Source organism: Elephas maximus, chromosome 21 (genome assembly GCF_024166365.1).
Source record: "Elephas maximus indicus isolate mEleMax1 chromosome 21, mEleMax1 primary haplotype, whole genome shotgun sequence".
In the NCBI taxonomy this organism is placed as follows: Eukaryota; Metazoa; Chordata; class Mammalia; order Proboscidea; family Elephantidae; genus Elephas; species Elephas maximus.
In genome coordinates, this window is record NC_064839.1 from 82,460,991 (window position 1) to 82,480,442 (window position 19,452).

At 43.8% G+C, this 19,452-nt stretch overlaps 1 protein-coding gene across 3 annotated transcripts in view; it reads left to right on the forward strand.

The window, feature by feature from the left end:
* Positions 1–19,452, forward strand: part of STOX2 (storkhead box 2) — an 82,516-nt gene that overhangs the window by 13,047 nt on the left and 50,017 nt on the right. Inside the window, exons 1-2 of one of the 3 annotated variants that reach the window (XM_049864313.1) lie at positions 1,333–9,311; positions 9,588–9,707. In XM_049864313.1, the coding sequence (XP_049720270.1) occupies positions 9,683–9,707 (25 nt within the window). In that variant the 5' untranslated portion in view covers positions 1,333–9,311; positions 9,588–9,682. Of the gene's footprint in view, positions 1–1,332; positions 9,312–9,587; positions 9,708–12,423; positions 19,418–19,452 lie in introns of those variants that run through there. The other 2 variants (XM_049864314.1, XM_049864315.1) reach the window with 2 other exon arrangements.

Here is a 19,452-nt window from a genome sequence, read left to right on the forward strand (position 1 = left end):
CACCCTGTCCTCTTGAACCCACTTTGTCTTTCTTCACACTGCATCATTGCCTGGAAAGACATAACCAACCCTCCTCTTCCTCTACCTTTATTTTCCCATCATATGGGGCTCACCTCGGGTGCCTCTTCCTTCCTGAAGTGCGTCCCAATTCCCACCATGCTTCCTTGGCCTCTTCCTCTCACATCAGAGATAATATCTTTCTTTGTTCTCATGGTACTCTTTCCCTCTTTGCCTTGAATGACTCAGTTGTTGATGCAAAACTCTGAGGACTTTAAATGCTTATCTTTATATTTACCTCAGTAATAAGCATAATGCTGTATTTAATCAACGTTTGTTGACTTGCAATACTTTGAATTAGGATTGTTAGTTGCCTCTGATTTGTGGTGACCCCATGTGCAACAAAACAGAATATTGCCCAGTCCAGCTCCATCTTCACAATTATTGGTATGCTCAAACCCATTATTGTGACCGCTGTGTATTTAGGTGCCTCCCAATCTAGGGGCCTCATCTTCCAGCACTATATTCACTAATTAGGGTAGGATTGGTATGATATTGTTACCAACAATGATTTTTTTCCCTCTTTGTATAGTCTTGCAAGGTGGGTGAGAGTGCTGGTGTCACAGACTTCTGTGTGGTAATGGGAGGCAGAGAAGCAACATCTGACCATTCTATCCAGATACCGTTCCTCTAGCTGCTGACAGCTTACAAATTATTGTTTTTGGAGAACATAGGGTTCATATGTAATGCTTCTTGGGGAGAAGATTTATTAATGGCTATAACAAATTCCAGGTGAAATTCGTTGTCAATACAAGGTAGGTCATTTTCATGGCTATCAAAGATCATTCTTAATCTTCTTGTCTCATTTCCCTTTGCTCCCTCAGCCCACCAGGCCCTCCTCATGATCATCCACCGCTCTCTCACCAACAACTCTAGGCCTTGGTTCATACTTCCTCTCTCCAGGTCACTCATTCATTCATATTTATTGAGTGCCTTCTATAGGCCAGGAACTTATCAGGATTACAACTGTAAACCCAAAATCTCTCTCCTCATGGAGCTTGTATTTTAATATGTGTGCTGCCCCACGTTTCCCTCTTTTCTATCCATGTTCTAAGATAGTTTGCCTTTACCCTGACTGCTGTGGTGCAGGTTCTTCTGAATTCTTGGGAGCATGTTGTCAGACACATTGTCTTGTATTCTTTGCTCCCCTTATGTGTGGGTATTTTATCTCCTCAACTAGACTGTAAGCTTCTTGAGGGTAGCGACCACGTTATGTGTTCACGCAAAGGTTTGTGTGCCAGTGTACATAATCTGTGTTACGTATTCTAGCTTATACTATTTTAAATTCCCACATTTACCGACAGACCTTGCAGTTTAAAATAAACCAAGCCAGTTGCTGTCAAAGTACCTTCTGACTCATGGCGACCTCATGTGTGCAGAGTAGTAAGTAGTAAGTTTTCAAAACTGTGACCTTTCAGAAGCACATTGCCAGGCCTTTCTTACATGGCACCTCTGAATGGGCTCAAACCACCAACCTTTCAGTTAGTAGTTGAGCGTTTAACTGTTTGCACCACCAGATACTCCAGTTTTACAATTAGAAACCCAATAAATATTTTAAATTGATTTAAGGGTATTTACTGCTCTCTGGAAAACCCTGGTGGCATAGTCGTTAAGTGCGACAGCTGCTAACCAAAGGGTTAGCAGTTTGAATCTGCCAGGCACTCCTTGGAAACTCTGTGGGGCAGTTCTGCTCTGTCCTGTAGGGTCGCTGTGAGTTGGAATCGACTCGACAGCACTGGGTTTTTTTGCACTGCTCTCTGGTTTTATCAAGTACCGTAACCCTTAAGACCTTGCTAGGCCATTAGTCATCAAAGCATTTATTAAGATCCTTCATGACTTTATCACTGTGCTGTGCTATTATTTAACCTTCTGCCAAGGAATCAGTCAAGTGCCAAACACAACCCCTGCCCACACCTTTTCAACTGAGCAAATCACCTCTCAGTGATGTTTGCAAATCTTTACTATAGCACTGAAGCTGTTATTAAAAATAGCAAGGCACCAGGGGAAGGAGAAAGACTGCTGATTATGGCTGTACTTGATTCTTGAGCTTATCTCTCCGTCAGAAACTGGTATCTAAATCATCAGAGTGCCTTTCTCACCTTACTTCTGAGTTGGGGCTAATGTGTGCCCATCTTAAACTCATTTTGCCTTCAGTGTTCTTGTGTGCCGTTGAGTCAATCCGACTCATAACGACCCTACATGACAGAGAAAAACTGCCCCATAAGGTTTCCAAGACTGTAAATCTTTAAGAAAGCAGACTGCCACATCTTTCTCTTTCCAAGTGGCTAGTGGGTTTAAACTGCTGACCTTTCAGTTAGTAGCCAAGCACTTAACCACTGCGACACCAGGTTCCTTAATCTCTTTTTAAAGTGGAGATAATAACAGTATAGTATTATAATGAAATGTGCAAAGACCTGGAGCTAGAAAACCAAAAGGGAAGAACATGCTCAGCATTTCTCAAGCTGAAAGAACTGAAGGAAAAATCAAGACTTGAGTTCCAATATTGAAGGAATTCTACAGGCAAAAAATTGAAAGATTCAGGAAGCTTCAAAAGAAGATGGGAAGAATACACAGAGTCACCGTACCAGAAAGATTTCGTCAACTTTCAGCGATTTCAGGAGGCAGCATATGATCAAGAATGGATGGTATTGAAGGAAGAAGTACAAGCTGCAATGAAGGCATTGGCGGAAAACAAGACTCCAGGAATTGACAGAATACAATCGAGATCTTTCAACTCGTCTATGCCAAGAAATGTGGAAGACAGTTACCTGGCCAACCGACTGGGAGAGATCCATATTTGTGCCCATTCCAAAGAAAAGTGATCCAATAGAATGCTGAAATTACCGAACAGTATCATTAAAATCACATGTAATTAAAATTTCGCTGAAGATAATTAAAAACCAGTTGCAGCAGTACATCAACAAGGAATTGCCAGAAATTCAAGCCAGATTCAGAAGAGGATGTGGAATGAGAGGTATCATTGCTGATGTCAGAGCAATCTTGGCTAAAGGCAGAGAATACCAGAAATATGTTTACCTGTGTTTTATTGACTTTGCAAAGGCATTTGACTGTGTGGATCATAACAAATTATGGCTAACATTTGGAAGGATGGGAATTCAAGAACACTTAATTGTGCTCATGAGGAACCTTTACATAGACCAAGAGGCAGATGTTCAAACAGAACAAGGGAATGCTGTGTGGTTTCAAGTCAAGAATGGTGTGTGTCAAGGTTGTATCCTTTCACCATACCTATTCAACCTCTATGCTAAGTAAATAATCCTAGAAACTTGACTATATGAAGAAGAATGGGGCATCAAGACTGGAGGAAGACTCATTAACAACCTGCACTATGCAAATGACACAACCTTGCTTGCTGAAAGTGAAGAGGACTTGAAGCACTTACTGATGAAGATCAAAGACCACAGCCTTCAGTATGGATTATGCTTCAAAATAAAGAAAACAAATCCTCACCACAGGACCAATAAGCAACATCATGATAAATGGAGAAAAGATTGAAGTTGTCAAGGATTTCATTATACTTGGGTCCACAATCAAGACCCATGGAAGCAGCAGTCAAGAAATCAAACCACTTATTCCATTGGGCATATCTGCTGCAATAGACCTCTTCAAAGTGCTAAAAAGCAAAGATGTCACTTTGAGGACTGGTCTGTGTCTGACCCAAGCCATGCTGTTTTCAGTTGCCTCATATGCATGCAAAAGCTGGACAATGAATAAGGAAGACCGAAGAAGAATTGACACCTTTGAATTGTGGTGTTGGCAAAGAATATTGAATGTAGCATGGACTGCTAGAAGAATGAACAAATCTATCTTGGAAGAAGTACAGTCAGGATGTTCCTCAGAAGCAAGGATGGCGAGATTTTATCTCATGTATTTTGCACATGTTACCAGGAGGAACCAGTCCCTGGAGAAGGACATCATGCTTGGTAAAGTAGAGGGTCGGCGAAAAACAGGAAAACCCTCACTGAGGTGGATTGACACAGTGGCTACAACAATGGGCTCAAACATAGCAATGATTGTAACGATGGCGCAGGACCGGGCAGTGTTTTGTTCTGTTGTACGTAGGGTTGCTGTGAGTTGTAATTGACTGGATGGCACCTAACAACAACAACAACAGGGTCCCTGGGTGGCACAAACAATTTGTGCTCAGCTACTAACCTAAACGTTGGAGGTTCTAACCCACCCAGTGGTGCTCTGGAAGAAAGCTGTGGCAGTCTGCTTCCATAAAGATTAGAAAACCCAGTGCTGTCAAGTCCATAAAGGTTACAGCCCAGGAAACCCTTATGGGGCTGCCGTGAGTCACAGTCGACTTAACAGCAGCGAGTTTGGTTTTCTCTGTTAATAACCATGTTTACTTCACAGGTCCTTGTAAGGATTCAATGAATTTCTATATGTGAGCATAGTAGCACTGTAAAAGATTATTGTCAGATATGAATACGCATGTTCAGTCATTAGGAAATTTGAATACATTTTTATTTATAATTTTATATCTCACCCCTTCAAGTAGTCCCCCCCCTTACCCACTTATTTAACCTTTTTTTTTTTATATCATAGAAGAAACTTGAGATTTTAACTGTCAAATTGTGGTTCTGTGACCTGCAGCTTTCCCAGAGGCTCATAAATTGCCAGGGCAAAAAGATCTCTATTTAGAATTTAGATCTTCATTTTGATAAATTTGTTATATGGTTAGATCATTGCATTCTTAAGATATAGATGCTTGTTAGGTACATTTGCTGACCTTATAGAAATCACACTATGCGTGACAGAAATGTGTTTATGATGAATCACATCAACCAACCTCAAAGACAGTTGATTAAAGGTCATTTGCTTTGGTAGAAGGCCCTGGGGCTGGGCTGGAGCTGACTTTTCTGTGGCGTGGATGGTAGCCTGGGTGGCATATCAAATGAGGAGAGGAATAATCCATTGGAAAAGAAAAAAAAACAAAACCCATCAAGACCAAATTATTTCTGAGAAAAAGTGTAAGGTGTAACTGATGAGGGTTAGTGTTTGTTTGTTTTTAAGTATATAAATGAGACCTGGTTTAAATGATTAGGTGCTCAATTACTAACCAAAAGGCTGGTGGCTTGAACTCACCCAGAGGCACCTTGGAAGCCAGGCCTGGCAATCAGCTTCCAAAAGGTCACAGCCTTGAAAACCCTTTGGAGCAGTTCTGCTCTACACACATGGGGTCTCCATGAGTTAGAATTCATTTGACAACAACAACAATGTGGAAAAGTTGACAATGTGACATAATAGCCAAAATCCTATCACAGTCTTAGGCCACATGAATACAGAATTCAGAACAAAGGGGATGATAGTGCCCATGGGAAAACACAGCTGGAGTAGATTCAGTTATTGATACATTTTAAGAGAGACATTGATATACCAGAGCAGGAGTATTTTAGGCTGGATTCTCTAAAGAAGCAAAACCAGTGAAGTGTATACAGAGAAAGAGAGAGAGATTTATATCAAGGAAATGGCTCATATGGTTGTGGAGTCTGGAACATCCTAAGCCTGTGGGTCAGAGGTCAGGCTGGAGGCTGCTCCTGACTCACATAATAACTGTAGGGGCTGACAAACCCAAGATCGATGGGTCAGACAGCAGTCTGCTGGTTCATGCGCCGCAGAGGCTGATGAATCCAAGATCTGCAAGCTGCTGGCTCAAGTCCTAAGAACCAGAGATCAGATGATAATGAGCCAAATGCAGGATCCAGAACAAAGCAAAAGCCAGTAAGCCTTTCCAGAAAGTCCATGTATATTGGAGGCAGGCCACACCACCAAGGAAAATCCCTTTTAACGGATTGGCTGCTCATAGCAGATCTCATCATGGAGATGGTTACATTATATCAGATCTCATCATGGAGATGATTACATCATTACATAGTTGCCAGACCACTGACAATCACGGCCCAGCCAAGTTGACGCACAGCCTCGACCATTACAGAGAGCAAAGGAGGGAAACCATGAGGGCAGAAGATTTGAGAACCATGTCAGAGGGTTGAAGGAGCTGAAGAGGTTTTATTTAGTAACCTTCAAAGTAAAGGTATCGATCAGTCAATAAATGTATATATAGTCTACGTGCTTACTTAAGTGTCCAGAACTGATGTTGTTGTTAGGTGCCATTGGGTCAGTTCTGACTCATAGTGACCCTGTGCGCAACAGAACAAAACACTGCCCGGTCCTGCACCATCCTCACAATCGCTGTTGTTCTTGAGCCTATTGTTGCGGCTACCCTGTCTTTCCATCTTGTTGAGGGTGTTCCTCTTTTTAACTGATCCTCAACTTTACTAAGTATAATGTCCTTTTCCAGGTACTGATCCCTCCTGATAACACATTCAGAGTATGTGAGATGAAGTCTCTCCATCCTTGCTTTTAAGGAGCATTCTGGTTGTACTTTTTCCAAGACAGGTTTGTTCTTTTGTCTGTCCATAGTATATTCAATATTCGTCACCAACACTGTAATTCAATGGCATCAATTCTTCTTTGGTCTTCTTTATTCCTTACCAAGCTTTCACATGCATATGAGGCAATTGAAAACACCATAGCTTGGGTCAGGCACGCCTTAGTCTTCAAAGTGACATCTTTGCTTTTTAACACTTAAAGAGGTCCCCTGCAGCAGATTTGTCCAATGCAATGTGTCGTTTGATTTCTTGACTGGTACTTCCATGGGCATTGATTGTGGATCCAAGTAAAATGAAGTCCTTGGCAACTTCAGTATCCTCCGTTTATCATTATGTTGCCTGTTGGTCCAATTGTGAGGATTTATGTTTTCCTTATGTTGAGGTGTAATCCATACTGAAGGCTGTGGTCTTAGATCTTCATCAGTAAATGCTTCAAGTCCTCTTCACTTTCAGCAAGTAAGGTTGTGTCATTTGCATATTGCAAGTTGTTAATGAGTCTTCCTCCAGTCCTGATGCTGTGTTTTTCTTCATATAGTCCAGAATCTCGGATTATTTGCTCAACATACAGATTGAATAAGTATGGTGAAAGGATACAACTCTGGCACACCTTTCCTGACTTTAAACCATGCACTATCCCTTTGTTCTGTTCAAATGACTGCCTCGTGATCTATGTACAGGTTCCTCATGAGTACAGTTAAGTGTTCTGGAATTCCATTCTTTGCAATGGAGAACTGTAGGCAAGTTGAAAAGAATGATGTGGTATGACGTAGGGACAGAATGATTGTTGGAGATGTTGGATGAGTTACTAGGCAGAAGAGGGGGACACACTTTTTAACTTCCGTAGAGCAAAATGAGAATTACTGTGTGGGGGTTACAGGATGGCTCATCTTGACTCAGCAGGAGGAGGGCCACCAGAAGATGTGGACTCTCTTATGGTGATGGCTGAGCTCTGTGGGAGGGGGTGTTGGAGGACAGGCTGAATGGTGGGTGTTAAGAGAGGGGATGACTCTGGTAGGATTTTAGCCTGAGGGCCACGTGGGGACTCATACCTCAGAGATTTGGTTTAGCCTTTCTAAGAGTTTGATTACGTTTTTGTACACCACAGCTTCATTTGTGCCCAATTTGTGCTACAATTAACTTTGAGTTAATTGTAGCTTAAAAAAAAAGAAAAGTTGCCAAGACATCAGTTCCAATTCATGAGGACCCCATGTGTGTCAAAGTGTAACTGTGCTCCACAGGGTTTTCAATGGCTGTTGAAAGTAGACTACTAGGCAAGTAGACTACTGGGCCTTTCTTCCTAGGTGCCTCTGGGTGGACTGAAAATCCCCAGCCACTAGGTTAGCAGTCAAGTATGTTAAGTTTGCAGCACCCAAGGACTCCTAACTGTAGCTTAGCTGTCATATCCCTGAGGGTATGGGAGAGCTTGCTGTACAAGCAGTCTCTGGTACACCATTCTGTTTAGTTTCTGAATATGGGAAAATTTAGTGATTGTTAGTTGGTTCCTGAGTTAAGATAGTTTAAGAGATGCTTGTTTAAATGTTGTTTTTTGGGAGGGAGTTTTGCAGTGTTACTACTAACAGAACGGAATTCACTCTTTTCTGAATTGTTCTCTTCCTACCTAACTCCATTTTCTCTGGTTTTAATGTGATTGCCGATACTCCTACGTTCTTTCCTCTCTCCCAACTCCCACCCCTTTCTCCTCTTGAGATGTTTGCGTGGTATTTCTTGGACTCTGCACAGAGACTCATAGTTTTCTTTGTGGCTCTCACGGGAGTTCCTGTGTGTGTGTGTGTCTACGTGTGTGTAAATACAGTATGTTCACATATACATGCATGGGTTATTCACTGTTAAGCTAATAATGAGTGTGGCACGGTGCAAGCAGTGCGAAGAAAGGAACATTTTACACAATTACGTAATTGATTTTTTGCCTTACTGATCTTAGACACAGATATTAAAAAAATAAAGCCTCTGAAGAAGCGACATAAAAGTGATAGGAATCATACCACTCCGTGCAGTTTCGGTTGCGGTATAAGCTCAGGAGGACCTGATGCTGAGAATGAGTTTCTGACACAGTGACCTCATTCCCAGCGCTGCCCTGGTGGGGAGTGGCGGCAGAGGCTGCCCCGGCTCACGCTGGGCAAGCGGCAGGGCTGCCTTTGCTGCAAGCCTCGTGGGTGTGTGTCGGGAATGATGAAACCCAGGCTTGCAAGGACTTGTGTGGCAACTGGAATTTATGGCAAACAGCTCACCGCAGCTAAACTTTGATCCAGCACACGATTGAACCGCCTGTTATACACGGGGGATGGGTTCGTCCTTCATCACAGTGGAAAGCCAGCCTTACAAAAACTAAAAAAAAAAAAAAAAAAAGGAAAATGTGTGAGGTCTGTAATTACGACTGGTGAGTATGTGACGACAGCTCAGTTTTAATGTGTGTGTTTTTTCTTAAAGCATCCAGCGGTATGTGCCATTTTGACTGTTTTTATGATTAAAAGATACAAGGTGTAGCTAATGCACGTGAGGGTCTCTGCGCCCTTCGCAGCCCCGCGGCCAGGTACACTCCCACTCCAGAGCCTCTGCGCTGCACAAGCAGGCTGTAGCTTTTCTTGGAGCGATGACTCATTTCAGTTCACAAAGGATTCTGGGCAGGGTAGTGAGAAGTCAGGCTGGCTGATCCGTAGCTATGACTTCACTTTGCAGAGAACCGGGCAGAAGAGGGGTGACACTGCAGATTCCCAACCAAGCACTGCGTGGATGTTGGCTCCGTGAGAGCGCTGTGATACACAGACAGGCGTGGAGCAGCTTCCAGCTGCTCCATGCAAACAGGATAAAAGAATGGTAAAGAGGATTTTTTTCCCCTTAAAACGTTACCAGCAAAGTACATTCACAAAGCCTTTTTAAGGTGCTTTTTGCCTGCTTTTGAACTGAACTCGTACCAGTTTCTCAAGCCCTGAATTTTAAGAAGAGCTGAGAGTTCTGGAACTCATTTTTAAAGTAGATCTACGAAGGTAAAGTACCGGATTGCTGCTGTGTTCCACGTGCCCTCAGTAGCCCACGTGAAATGCTCATGGAGGATATTATGACTGGAAAGTTTACTGTTTCTTCTTATTACAGATTCTAGGACGTCCGTTTCTGTCACTGGCTCCTTTCTGTGCTTGGATGCAACCCCCTAGCATGCACCAGGCTTTAGCGTCAAAGCTACCAGGGGGATGGAGCCAGTCCAGAAAGGGTCAGGTAGGTTTCCCCTGCTTTTACTTAAAGAGTTGTCGTGTGCAAAGAAATGTGGTAAAATGGCTGCAAGACCTTTGCTGAGGGTGCTGTGCTCGGAAAGCGGACTTGCTGTTGTCATGTCAGTCATAGGGTGTCGAGGCACTCAGCTTAGCTGCCCACCAGATGCGGCCTCTTCAGCGTGAGTCATCCAGGGTGTCTGCACTGGAACGGAAAAGTCAGCCAGCTGCAGGATTGCGAATACGAAATAATTAAACTGCTTCAGACCTCCATCAGCTGTATATCTCCTTCACTCTTCTGATGGAGGCATTCAGTAAATATTATTTGAAAAAAAAAATATGTTCCTTAAATTTAGTGTGTTGTTTGGCCTGTTAACCTACACGCAATACACTAAAATCCAAGGAAGCCTGGTTTATATGCTTTGGGACTGTTTCCAACAGCAACAACATACTGAGGCTGCTGTCAGCTACTGAGGAAGTAAGCACGCTTTATCACAGTCCGCTTTAGCATTCAGATCCTTATCGTTATTTTCTTGCAACATCCATGGGCTTTCCACACAAAAACTTTTTTTTTCACTGTAGCAAGACAGTAAAATTTGGTCCTCAAAAGTGCATTACGTGCTACATTTCCAGAGTGAAACTTGGCAAATCTGAAAGCATGGTTTTACCATTTCATCAGCATTTATAATATTTAGCACTGTGTGATTTATTAAAGATAATTGCTGAGAATGCTGGATCCCTTATGTAATTTGTAATAATAGTTAGAACACTTTTGAAATAATGTGAACTGTGTGTGTGGAGTTCTGGGTGGTGGAGAGGGTTAGGCGCTAGGGTACTCTCCAAGAGGTTGGCGGGTTGTGCCCACTGTGTGTGTGGAGTTCTGGGTGGTTGAGAGGGTTAGGCGCTAGGGTACTCTCCAAGAGGTTGGCGGGTTGTGCCCACTGTGTGTGTGGAGTTCTGGGTGGTGGAGAGGGTTAGGCGCTAGGGTACTCTCCAAGAGGTTGGCGGGTTGTGCCCACTGTGTGTGTGGAGTTCTGGGTGGGGGAGAGGGTTAGGCGCTAGGGTACTCTCCAAGAGGTTGGCGGGTTGTGCCCACTGTGTGTGTGGAGTTCTGGGTGGGGGAGAGGGTTAGGCGCTAGGGTACTCTCCAAGAGGTTGGCGGGTTGTGCCCACTGTGTGTGTGGAGTTCTGGGTGGTGGAGAGGGTTAGGCGCTAGGGTACTCTCCAAGAGGTTGGCGGGTTGTGCCCACTGTGTGTGTGGAGTTCTGGGTGGGGGAGAGGGTTAGGCGCTAGGGTACTCTCCAAGAGGTTGGCGGGTTGTGCCCACTGTGTGTGTGGAGTTCTGGGTGGGGGAGAGGGTTAGGCGCTAGGGTACTCTCCAAGAGGTTGGCGGGTTGTGCCCACTGTGTGTGTGGAGTTCTGGGTGGGGGAGAGGGTTAGGCGCTAGGGTACTCTCCAAGAGGTTGGCGGGTTGTGCCCACTGTGTGTGTGGAGTTCTGGGTGGGGGAGAGGGTTAGGCGCTAGGGTACTCTCCAAGAGGTTGGCGGGTTGTGCCCACTGTGTGTGTGGAGTTCTGGGTGGTGGAGAGGGTTAGGCGCTAGGGTACTCTCCAAGAGGTTGGCGGGTTGTGCCCACTGTGTGTGTGGAGTTCTGGGTGGGGGAGAGGGTTAGGCGCTAGGGTACTCTCCAAGAGGTTGGCGGGTTGTGCCCACTGTGTGTGTGGAGTTCTGGGTGGGGGAGAGGGTTAGGCGCTAGGGTACTCTCCAAGAGGTTGGCGGGTTGTGCCCACTGTGTGTGTGGAGTTCTGGGTGGGGGAGAGGGTTAGGCGCTAGGGTACTCTCCAAGAGGTTGGCGGGTTGTGCCCACTGTGTGTGTGGAGTTCTGGGTGGGGGAGAGGGTTAGGCGCTAGGGTACTCTCCAAGAGGTTGGCGGGTTGTGCCCACTGTGTGTGTGGAGTTCTGGGTGGTGGAGAGGGTTAGGCGCTAGGGTACTCTCCAAGAGGTTGGCGGGTTGTGCCCACTGTGTGTGTGGAGTTCTGGGTGGGGGAGAGGGTTAGGCGCTAGGGTACTCTCCAAGAGGTTGGCGGGTTGTGCCCACTGTGTGTGTGGAGTTCTGGGTGGGGGAGAGGGTTAGGCACTAGGGTACTCTCCAAGAGGTTGGCGGGTTGTGCCCACTGTGTGTGTGGAGTTCTGGGTGGTGGAGAGGGTTAGGCGCTAGGGTACTCTCCAAGAGGTTGGCGGGTTGTGCCCACTGTGTGTGTGGAGTTCTGGGGGGGGGAGAGGGTTAGGCGCTAGGGTACTCTCCAAGAGGTTGGCGGGTTGTGCCCACTGTGTGTGTGGAGTTCTGGGTGGGGGAGAGGGTTAGGCGCTAGGGTACTCTCCAAGAGGTTGGCGGGTTGTGCCCACTGTGTGTGTGGAGTTCTGGGTGGGGGAGAGGGTTAGGCGCTAGGGTACTCTCCAAGAGGTTGGCGGGTTGTGCCCACTGTGTGTGTGGAGTTCTGGGTGGGGGAGAGGGTTAGGCGCTAGGGTACTCTCCAAGAGGTTGGCGGGTTGTGCCCACTGTGTGTGTGGAGTTCTGGGTGGGGGAGAGGGTTAGGCGCTAGGGTACTCTCCAAGAGGTTGGCGGGTTGTGCCCACTGTGTGTGTGGAGTTCTGGGTGGTGGAGAGGGTTAGGCGCTAGGGTACTCTCCAAGAGGTTGGCGGGTTGTGCCCACTGTGTGTGTGGAGTTCTGGGTGGGGGAGAGGGTTAGGCGCTAGGGTACTCTCCAAGAGGTTGGCGGGTTGTGCCCACCCAAAGGCGCCTTGGAAGAAAGGTCTGGAGATTTGCTTCTGAAGAGTCACAGCCTTGACAACCCTATGGTTTTCTGCTCTGCACAGTGAGGTGGCCAGGATTTGGAGTCACCTTGCCAGTAACTGTTTTTTGGTTTTTTGGGTTTGTTTTTATATGTCGAATAGGCCCCTTGCTGCCATATCCATCCCCACAGCTCACCCTTCCACTGAGGAAAAGGAAGCATGTTTCCTTTTTTCATGCTAAAGATATCTGTTTGTGCATAGCACTTTGCAAAGATGAGGATGTTAAGTCAGTTTTAAAGGACGTTTAGTCAGGAAAAGTACAAGCATAGTATATTGAGAATATAATTATATAATGTCCCCACACACCCTTTCTACTCTTCTTTAAAGACCCTATTCCCTCCCACATAAAGCTCTCCCTGATTATCCTGACCAGAGGTCATTTCTTAGTTCTTGAAACTCTGTAGCTGTTACAGAACTAATTCGTTAGTTATTCATGTGTTTTCTTGTTGTATCTCTTCTATGGTTGTCTTGAACAGTAATTTGAACAGTCTGTAATTGCTTATATTTTCACATATTTGTATCTGGTTTCCCCACTAGACTGTAAGCACATTGAAGGCAGAGATCAAGATTTATGCCTTTTTCTACAGTTTACATCTGCTAGCACAGCTCCCTACGTGTGGAAGCCACTCAGTAAATAGTTGCCTAGGACAGAGGCAACTGAAAAGAAGTGGTTTGTTGTAGAGGGTGACAGCGATCTGTTTTGTTAATTTAAGAATCTTCACAGGGTGGATTAATGCTAGAGTGGCACGCAGGAGTTAGGCAGGTGGCTCTAGAAATTGTCATTGTTCTCACCAAGAGGTCTGGTCACACACAGGGAGGCCACCTCACACCGCTTGTGAAGGGGTTACCATCACGAACAAATCTGAAGACGATGCCCTTAAATGTGGACATTGATCATGGTTTACTTGATTAGGAAGAATAATTTGATCAGACAAGCCATCCTTAAGTAAGGAGTGTGCAAAGTTCTGGAAGTGTACGAAAGTCACTTTCTTGAGTCCTACAGCACGTTTTCCTTAGAAGAAATAACTGTAAATGGCCGTTAGTACCCCCAGGTGCCCTCAGAAATTACTAACTCCTAGTGTTACTTACCTTTAGTGCAAAGAATACTTGCTTAAGTTCTGAACTTTTATTCCCTCTCCTAGATAAAAGATAGGCCCAGCCACAATTTTAAGTCTCCAGCGTTCTTCGATATCCTAACTCTCTAGTCCATCTCCTAGTGCCCTTCTCTCCGAAGTCCCTAGTGTAATGCATGTTTCCCGTGTGCTTTAAAACCATTCTCTCCCAGCCCACTGCATCCCAAGAGTTGTAGGTCCTGTATCTTAACTATTCTGCCTCTTATTCCAAATATTCCATTCCCTCAGTGTAGGTGCTCGCAGCTAAGCACCAGAAGGAAAGCAGTCTCATTAAATGAATTTGTACAAGCGTCATAAGGACCACTGCACTCTCTATATGGGAACTTAGGGGGCAGTGAGTTTATGCTACTGGAGGAGGAACAATTCGGAAAAGGAGGGTGAGGATGGTTGTACAACTTGAAGAATGTAATCAATGTCACTGAATTGTACATGTGGAAATTGTTGAATGGGTGTATGTTCTGCTGTGTATATTCTCAACAACAACAGAAAATAAAGTAAATTTAGATAGGCTTATTGGGTAAGGTATATTTTAAGACGAACTGCCATTTATTACACATTTATTAGGTCTCAGGGACAGTGGAGCACCCCACATCTATGACCTCGTCTGATCCCCACAATCATTCGATGGGGTAAACATCACTAGGTATACTTTAGGAAAGAAGAAATTGAGCTTCAGTAAAGTAAATAACCTGCCCCAAATCACAGAACTAGTAAGGGGCAGAGTGGGCTATGACCCTAAAGCTTTGAGTACAAAGTCTGTGACCTGACCACTGCCTTGTAGTCTACCAATGGGGAGTGTTCTCTGTGTGTTTGTCTGCTCAGTGTGCTCGCTTTCACGCCTCTAAACTCATATGTGCATGTGTTATAACCGCCTCCTTAGCAGCTGGAGGGGTGGCAGGTGCTGAGTTGTTGAGGTATTAGCACCAGTCATTCAGTAATTTTTATTGTCATATGGGAACTATCAATATATACATATTTGTACTGTGTTTAATTAGGCCTTCCTGTTCTATTGTGTTTTACAGAAATCAGTTACAGTGTAGTTGGGATAGCTAAACTGATGGAGCAAAGAATCCAAAGGCTGAGGGTCAGCTATAGTGATTCCAACTTAGGAAGAAGGGAAAGAGAGGCCCTGGTGATACTAGACTGACACATCAAACAACTACACTTGAGAAATGACACTGATGGGAAGTTTAAGCACCTAATTTAGTGTAGTGCTAGGCTAGGTGCTTCTGTAGAATGGAGAGATAGAGGTACAAGATGGCGTAAAATGCCAACTCAGATTTTGTCCTGTGTAGTGTAGTGTACTTTTTATAAGGAAAGGAAAGCACTATATTACATAAGGACTCTTGTCAGCCAGGTGCCTTACTGAATCATGTGACATCTGAGAGATCTTATTAATTGCTGTCAGCTAGGACTGGTACTTCATCATGAGTTTAGCCTGGGGGGTGAATGGCTTTAACTTGGTCCTAGATGAAGGACTGGAGCAAGGTGGCTGCTGGTGATGAAAAACACCTTAACACCAAGGTCTTGCCTTGTCTTTGTTGGTATGTGTAGAATCTGTTTGACGAACATCTGAGCACCTGCTTTTAAGTAGCACCATGATAGTTGTTATTCTAGAGCCCTGGTGGGGCAGTGGTTAAGAGATCAGTTGCTAACCAAAAGGTCGACAGTTGGAACCCGCCGGCCGCTCCTTGGAAACCCTATGGGGAGGCTCTACTCTGTCCCATAGGGTTGCTATGACTCTAAATCAACTTGATGGCAATGGGTAGTAGTGCTGGGTAGTTTTTTTTTCCATAGGGCCTCACACAGACCACACCAACAGCAGTTGTTGGGCTGAAATGTGGAGTCTTAGCAAAGGTTTGAATTACCAAAGCATATCATTGGTCTGATGGTTCATGTTTCCACCCTAACTTTTTCAGCCACAAATCTCTTGTGAACAGCTGAATGGTCCAAGAGTGTTAGTGGTTACGCTGAAGCCGGCTCCCCAGCCAGGACTTCTCTCTCATTACTTCCCACTGATTGCCATCTCTGTCTGATTCTTCACCTTTTCTGCCTTGTCAATCTCTGCTTATTCTATGACAGTATTTTATCAGTGGCTAAATTCCAGTAACAAGCTCAATAGTTGATATGACTAATTGAAAGTGTATACGCTGGGGAAGATGATGAGTTTCTTCTGTAAACCAGTGAGCTGACTGACTAGTCCTTTCAGCGAGAAGTGTCTCTCTCCATTAGAGATTGATAAACCAGAAGAGTCAAGGGTACGCGGGGGAGTTTGACTCTGTGTTTATGTGCCATCCACCTCCAGGATTAGAAGTTTCTTTGCTAATGAAAGCTAATGGACAGTGCTATCTTCTATATTATTAATTGAAGTCTCCTATTTATGCTCGGAGGAGCCCTGGTGATGCAGTGGTTAAAGCACTCGGCTGATAACTGAAAAGCCAGCGGTTGGAATCCACTCTATCCAGCCACTGTACAGGAGGAGAAAGATGTGGCAGTCTGCTTCTGTAAAGACTTACAGCCTTGGAGACCCTATGGGACAGTTCTACTCTGTTCTGTAGGGTCGCTTTGAGTCAAAATCTATTCGAAGGCAATGGGTTTGATTTTTATTTATGCTTTCTTTTGAATTAAAACAATTTATTTAAATAATAGCTTTGAAGTTGCCCCTTCTTTAGCAGATCCATCAATTGTCGAAGTAAAACATTAGGAAACTTCAGAAAAGTTATTACAGAATTTCTAAAGATTCTAAAATTCCTTTTTTTTAATTGTCGAGTTTCCTTCTGTTGGCTATTACAGTGAGGGGTCAGCTGTAAATTTCTGAAATCAATGGCATTTAAACTAAACATACAGTAAGCTGCTAAAAATGCCTTTTTCAATGCCAGTTTTGTTTTAAATTTCAAATACAAACATTTGAAAGTCAAGTACAGTCATTTGGTTTCAAAGGAAAACTGCTTCAAACGTAGCAGTGTGCTAGTTAACAGGAGCCATATGCTCTGCCCTCCTGTTCGGATGCTGAGTGTACAGGACAGGAATCTGTGGGTTTTTTTAAATAGGTTTTTGAAAACATTGCAGCAGAACTTGTGTTAAAAGAACGGAGCAACACTTCTATGTAGAATTGGTGTTAATAAATTGAATTAAAATATAAACTACAGGATTAGCCTGATGGCATGCATCGGAAACTTGTTCACTTAACTGTAACCACGGAAAGCTTATTATTTTCCTAGGCCCAAGGGTATTTAAGATAAAACTTGGCAAATTAGTCGTTCATAAATAGTTTGTTGAAAGGAATAAAGTTGTCTGGTCTCTGTGCCCGTGCGCATTTTACAGACACGGTTGATCGTTTTTATGAGGAGTCCCAGTATCTGTTGTGACTTTATTGGCACCTATGATTTTAACTTTGGTGTTAATTTTGGTAGTATGGAGAACAAGAAAACCCTGGTGGCTTAGTGGTTAAGTGCTACAGCTGCTAACCAAAGGGCCGGCAGTTCGAATCCGTCAGGCGCTCCTTAGAAACTGTATGGGGCAGTTCTACTCTGTCCTATAGGGTCGCTATGAGTCAGAATCGACTCGACGGCACTAGGTTTGGTTTTTATGGAGAACAAAAAAGGGCACACTTTGGTCCTGAGCAGCAAAGTTGAGAAAGACTTTGAATTAAAAGGAGTAAATTATGAAGCTTTTATTATGAGGAAAAAAGTTAATAGCGAATGTATTTAGCCATTCCTTTTTAAATTAAAGCTTATTTTTTTCAAATTGGATGAGCATTAAGATAGTTTACCCAGCAAGACAGAGAGTTAGACATGAGCACTACCTCACGTGTTCGTGCCAGAGTTTCGATGCAGTGATAATCACAGAATCTCAGAGCCTGGAAGAGCTTTGAAACCATCTCACCCAAACCCTCATTTTACAAATGAGGCTACAGGAGCAGAGTGGGTAAATTGTATTTTATTTGAAAGACTGAGTACCTATCGGAATATTTCCGGAATTTTTTTTTTTTTAATTTTGGGAATTTCCCAATTATAAACTCGTATAGTTTCAGAACTGCATTTATAAGTAGGTTGTGTGGCTCATGACCTTCACTGGGGTCAAAGATACATCTTCAACTCAGAATCCACATCAAGTTAACATTTATTGTGAAAAATAGAACTCAAACAGGCAAACAATAATTAAAATTGAATGCTGGTACCTAGTTTCGAGAAGGCTCAAAGGAGAGGTAGACCCTGGGGTGCTTTGGAAGCTGAAGTTTGTTATGATGAAGTTCACCCGGAAAAACTATGGCTTTCCTTTCCTTTGATACAGTTGTGTGAGGATGGGGACTATAAGGTAGAGTGAAGATTTGTGTTTGCTTTTCCAGTAGTATCTTCTGGAGAGCTCTGGATATCATCAATGTCAGTCAGCTTCGCTGAAGTCACCTGTGTTAAGAGTGGCGTTGTCCTGTGTCATATGCAAAGGTTGGGGAGTACAGAGAACCCGAACTGATGACTGAAAAAAAGTGAAAATGACTTTTGAAAAGACGAGGGCTTTGTTAAGGCCCCCCCTTTTTTGTCCCGCCAATAGAACAGGTAGAAATGATTCCTTGTCCCACTTAATTTTGGAATTGGAGTGCCTAAAGGTTTTCAATACATGTAATAAACACAAACCAGCACTCAAATATTTCCTGAAAGGATGAATTATGTGAGAGGGAATTTGGAATACTTCCAACTAAAGTAACTGGCCAAAAGCTAGAAAGGAAGATAGGTAGAGAGGTTTGAATAGTAAAAATACATGTGCATGATAAAGGTATTCCCTGCAGTGGAGGTAACTAGCTGTAGGCAGTAAGACAGAGAAAGCCATTGTAGCACATGCAGGATCCTTGTCAGGTGCCTGGACTATTGCAGTAGTTTCCAGTCTGTCCTTCACGGCACCAGGAGAGTAATTTTCTAACACAAATCTGTTATGTAATTTCTCCATGCAAAACATTCAGTGCTTCCCCATCATCGTCAAGAATAAGGCCTAAGCCTTCTAGTAAAGTGTGAGAACGCCGTGCTTCCCTCTTCATCTCACCACCGGCCTGCTCCTGCTGTGCCAAAATAGGCACGGCTCCCCCCAAAACAGGCACAGCGTGCCGCTTCATGCTCTTGGACATGCTCCTCGCTTCCCGTGGCCAGTATCCATCCTTCACTCCCCTCCTCATCTGCTGGGAAGATTTATCTTTTTCCTCATGCTTATCAACTGACAAGCACCTTAAATAAAAGCAATGTCCACATTTTCTTTGGGGTATTTTAAATTTAATGTTAAATGCTCTTAAAAATCAAAGAAGTTTATTTTGCAATCATCATTTTTTCATGTCTTCTCACATTTTAAATTCACTTAATGGAAATTTATTGAATGCTTACCCTTTCCAAGGCACTGTGCTTGGTTTTATCTGACTTATCCTGGATTTGACAAATGTCCCTGAGGACTGTATTTAAATGGATGTTTGTAAGAAAATAAAGCTGAAATGAAACCTATTTGCCCCTTCTTTTTCAGAACCACAAGACGGTTCTCAGAGCAGTTTAGAAAGACTTTGTTAACCCACAAAGTACCTATGAGCTTTCAGATGCATTGTCTTTATGAAGGTGATAAGAACTAATTCTACCCACTGCCGTCGAGTCGATTCCGACTCATAGCGACCCTATAGGACAGAGTGGAGCTGTCCCATAGAGTTTCCAAGGAACTAATTCCGATGATAGAAAAATCATCCTATAAATTATAGACAAGTAAGTTATAATTTATAGTTTTATGCAAATTGTGG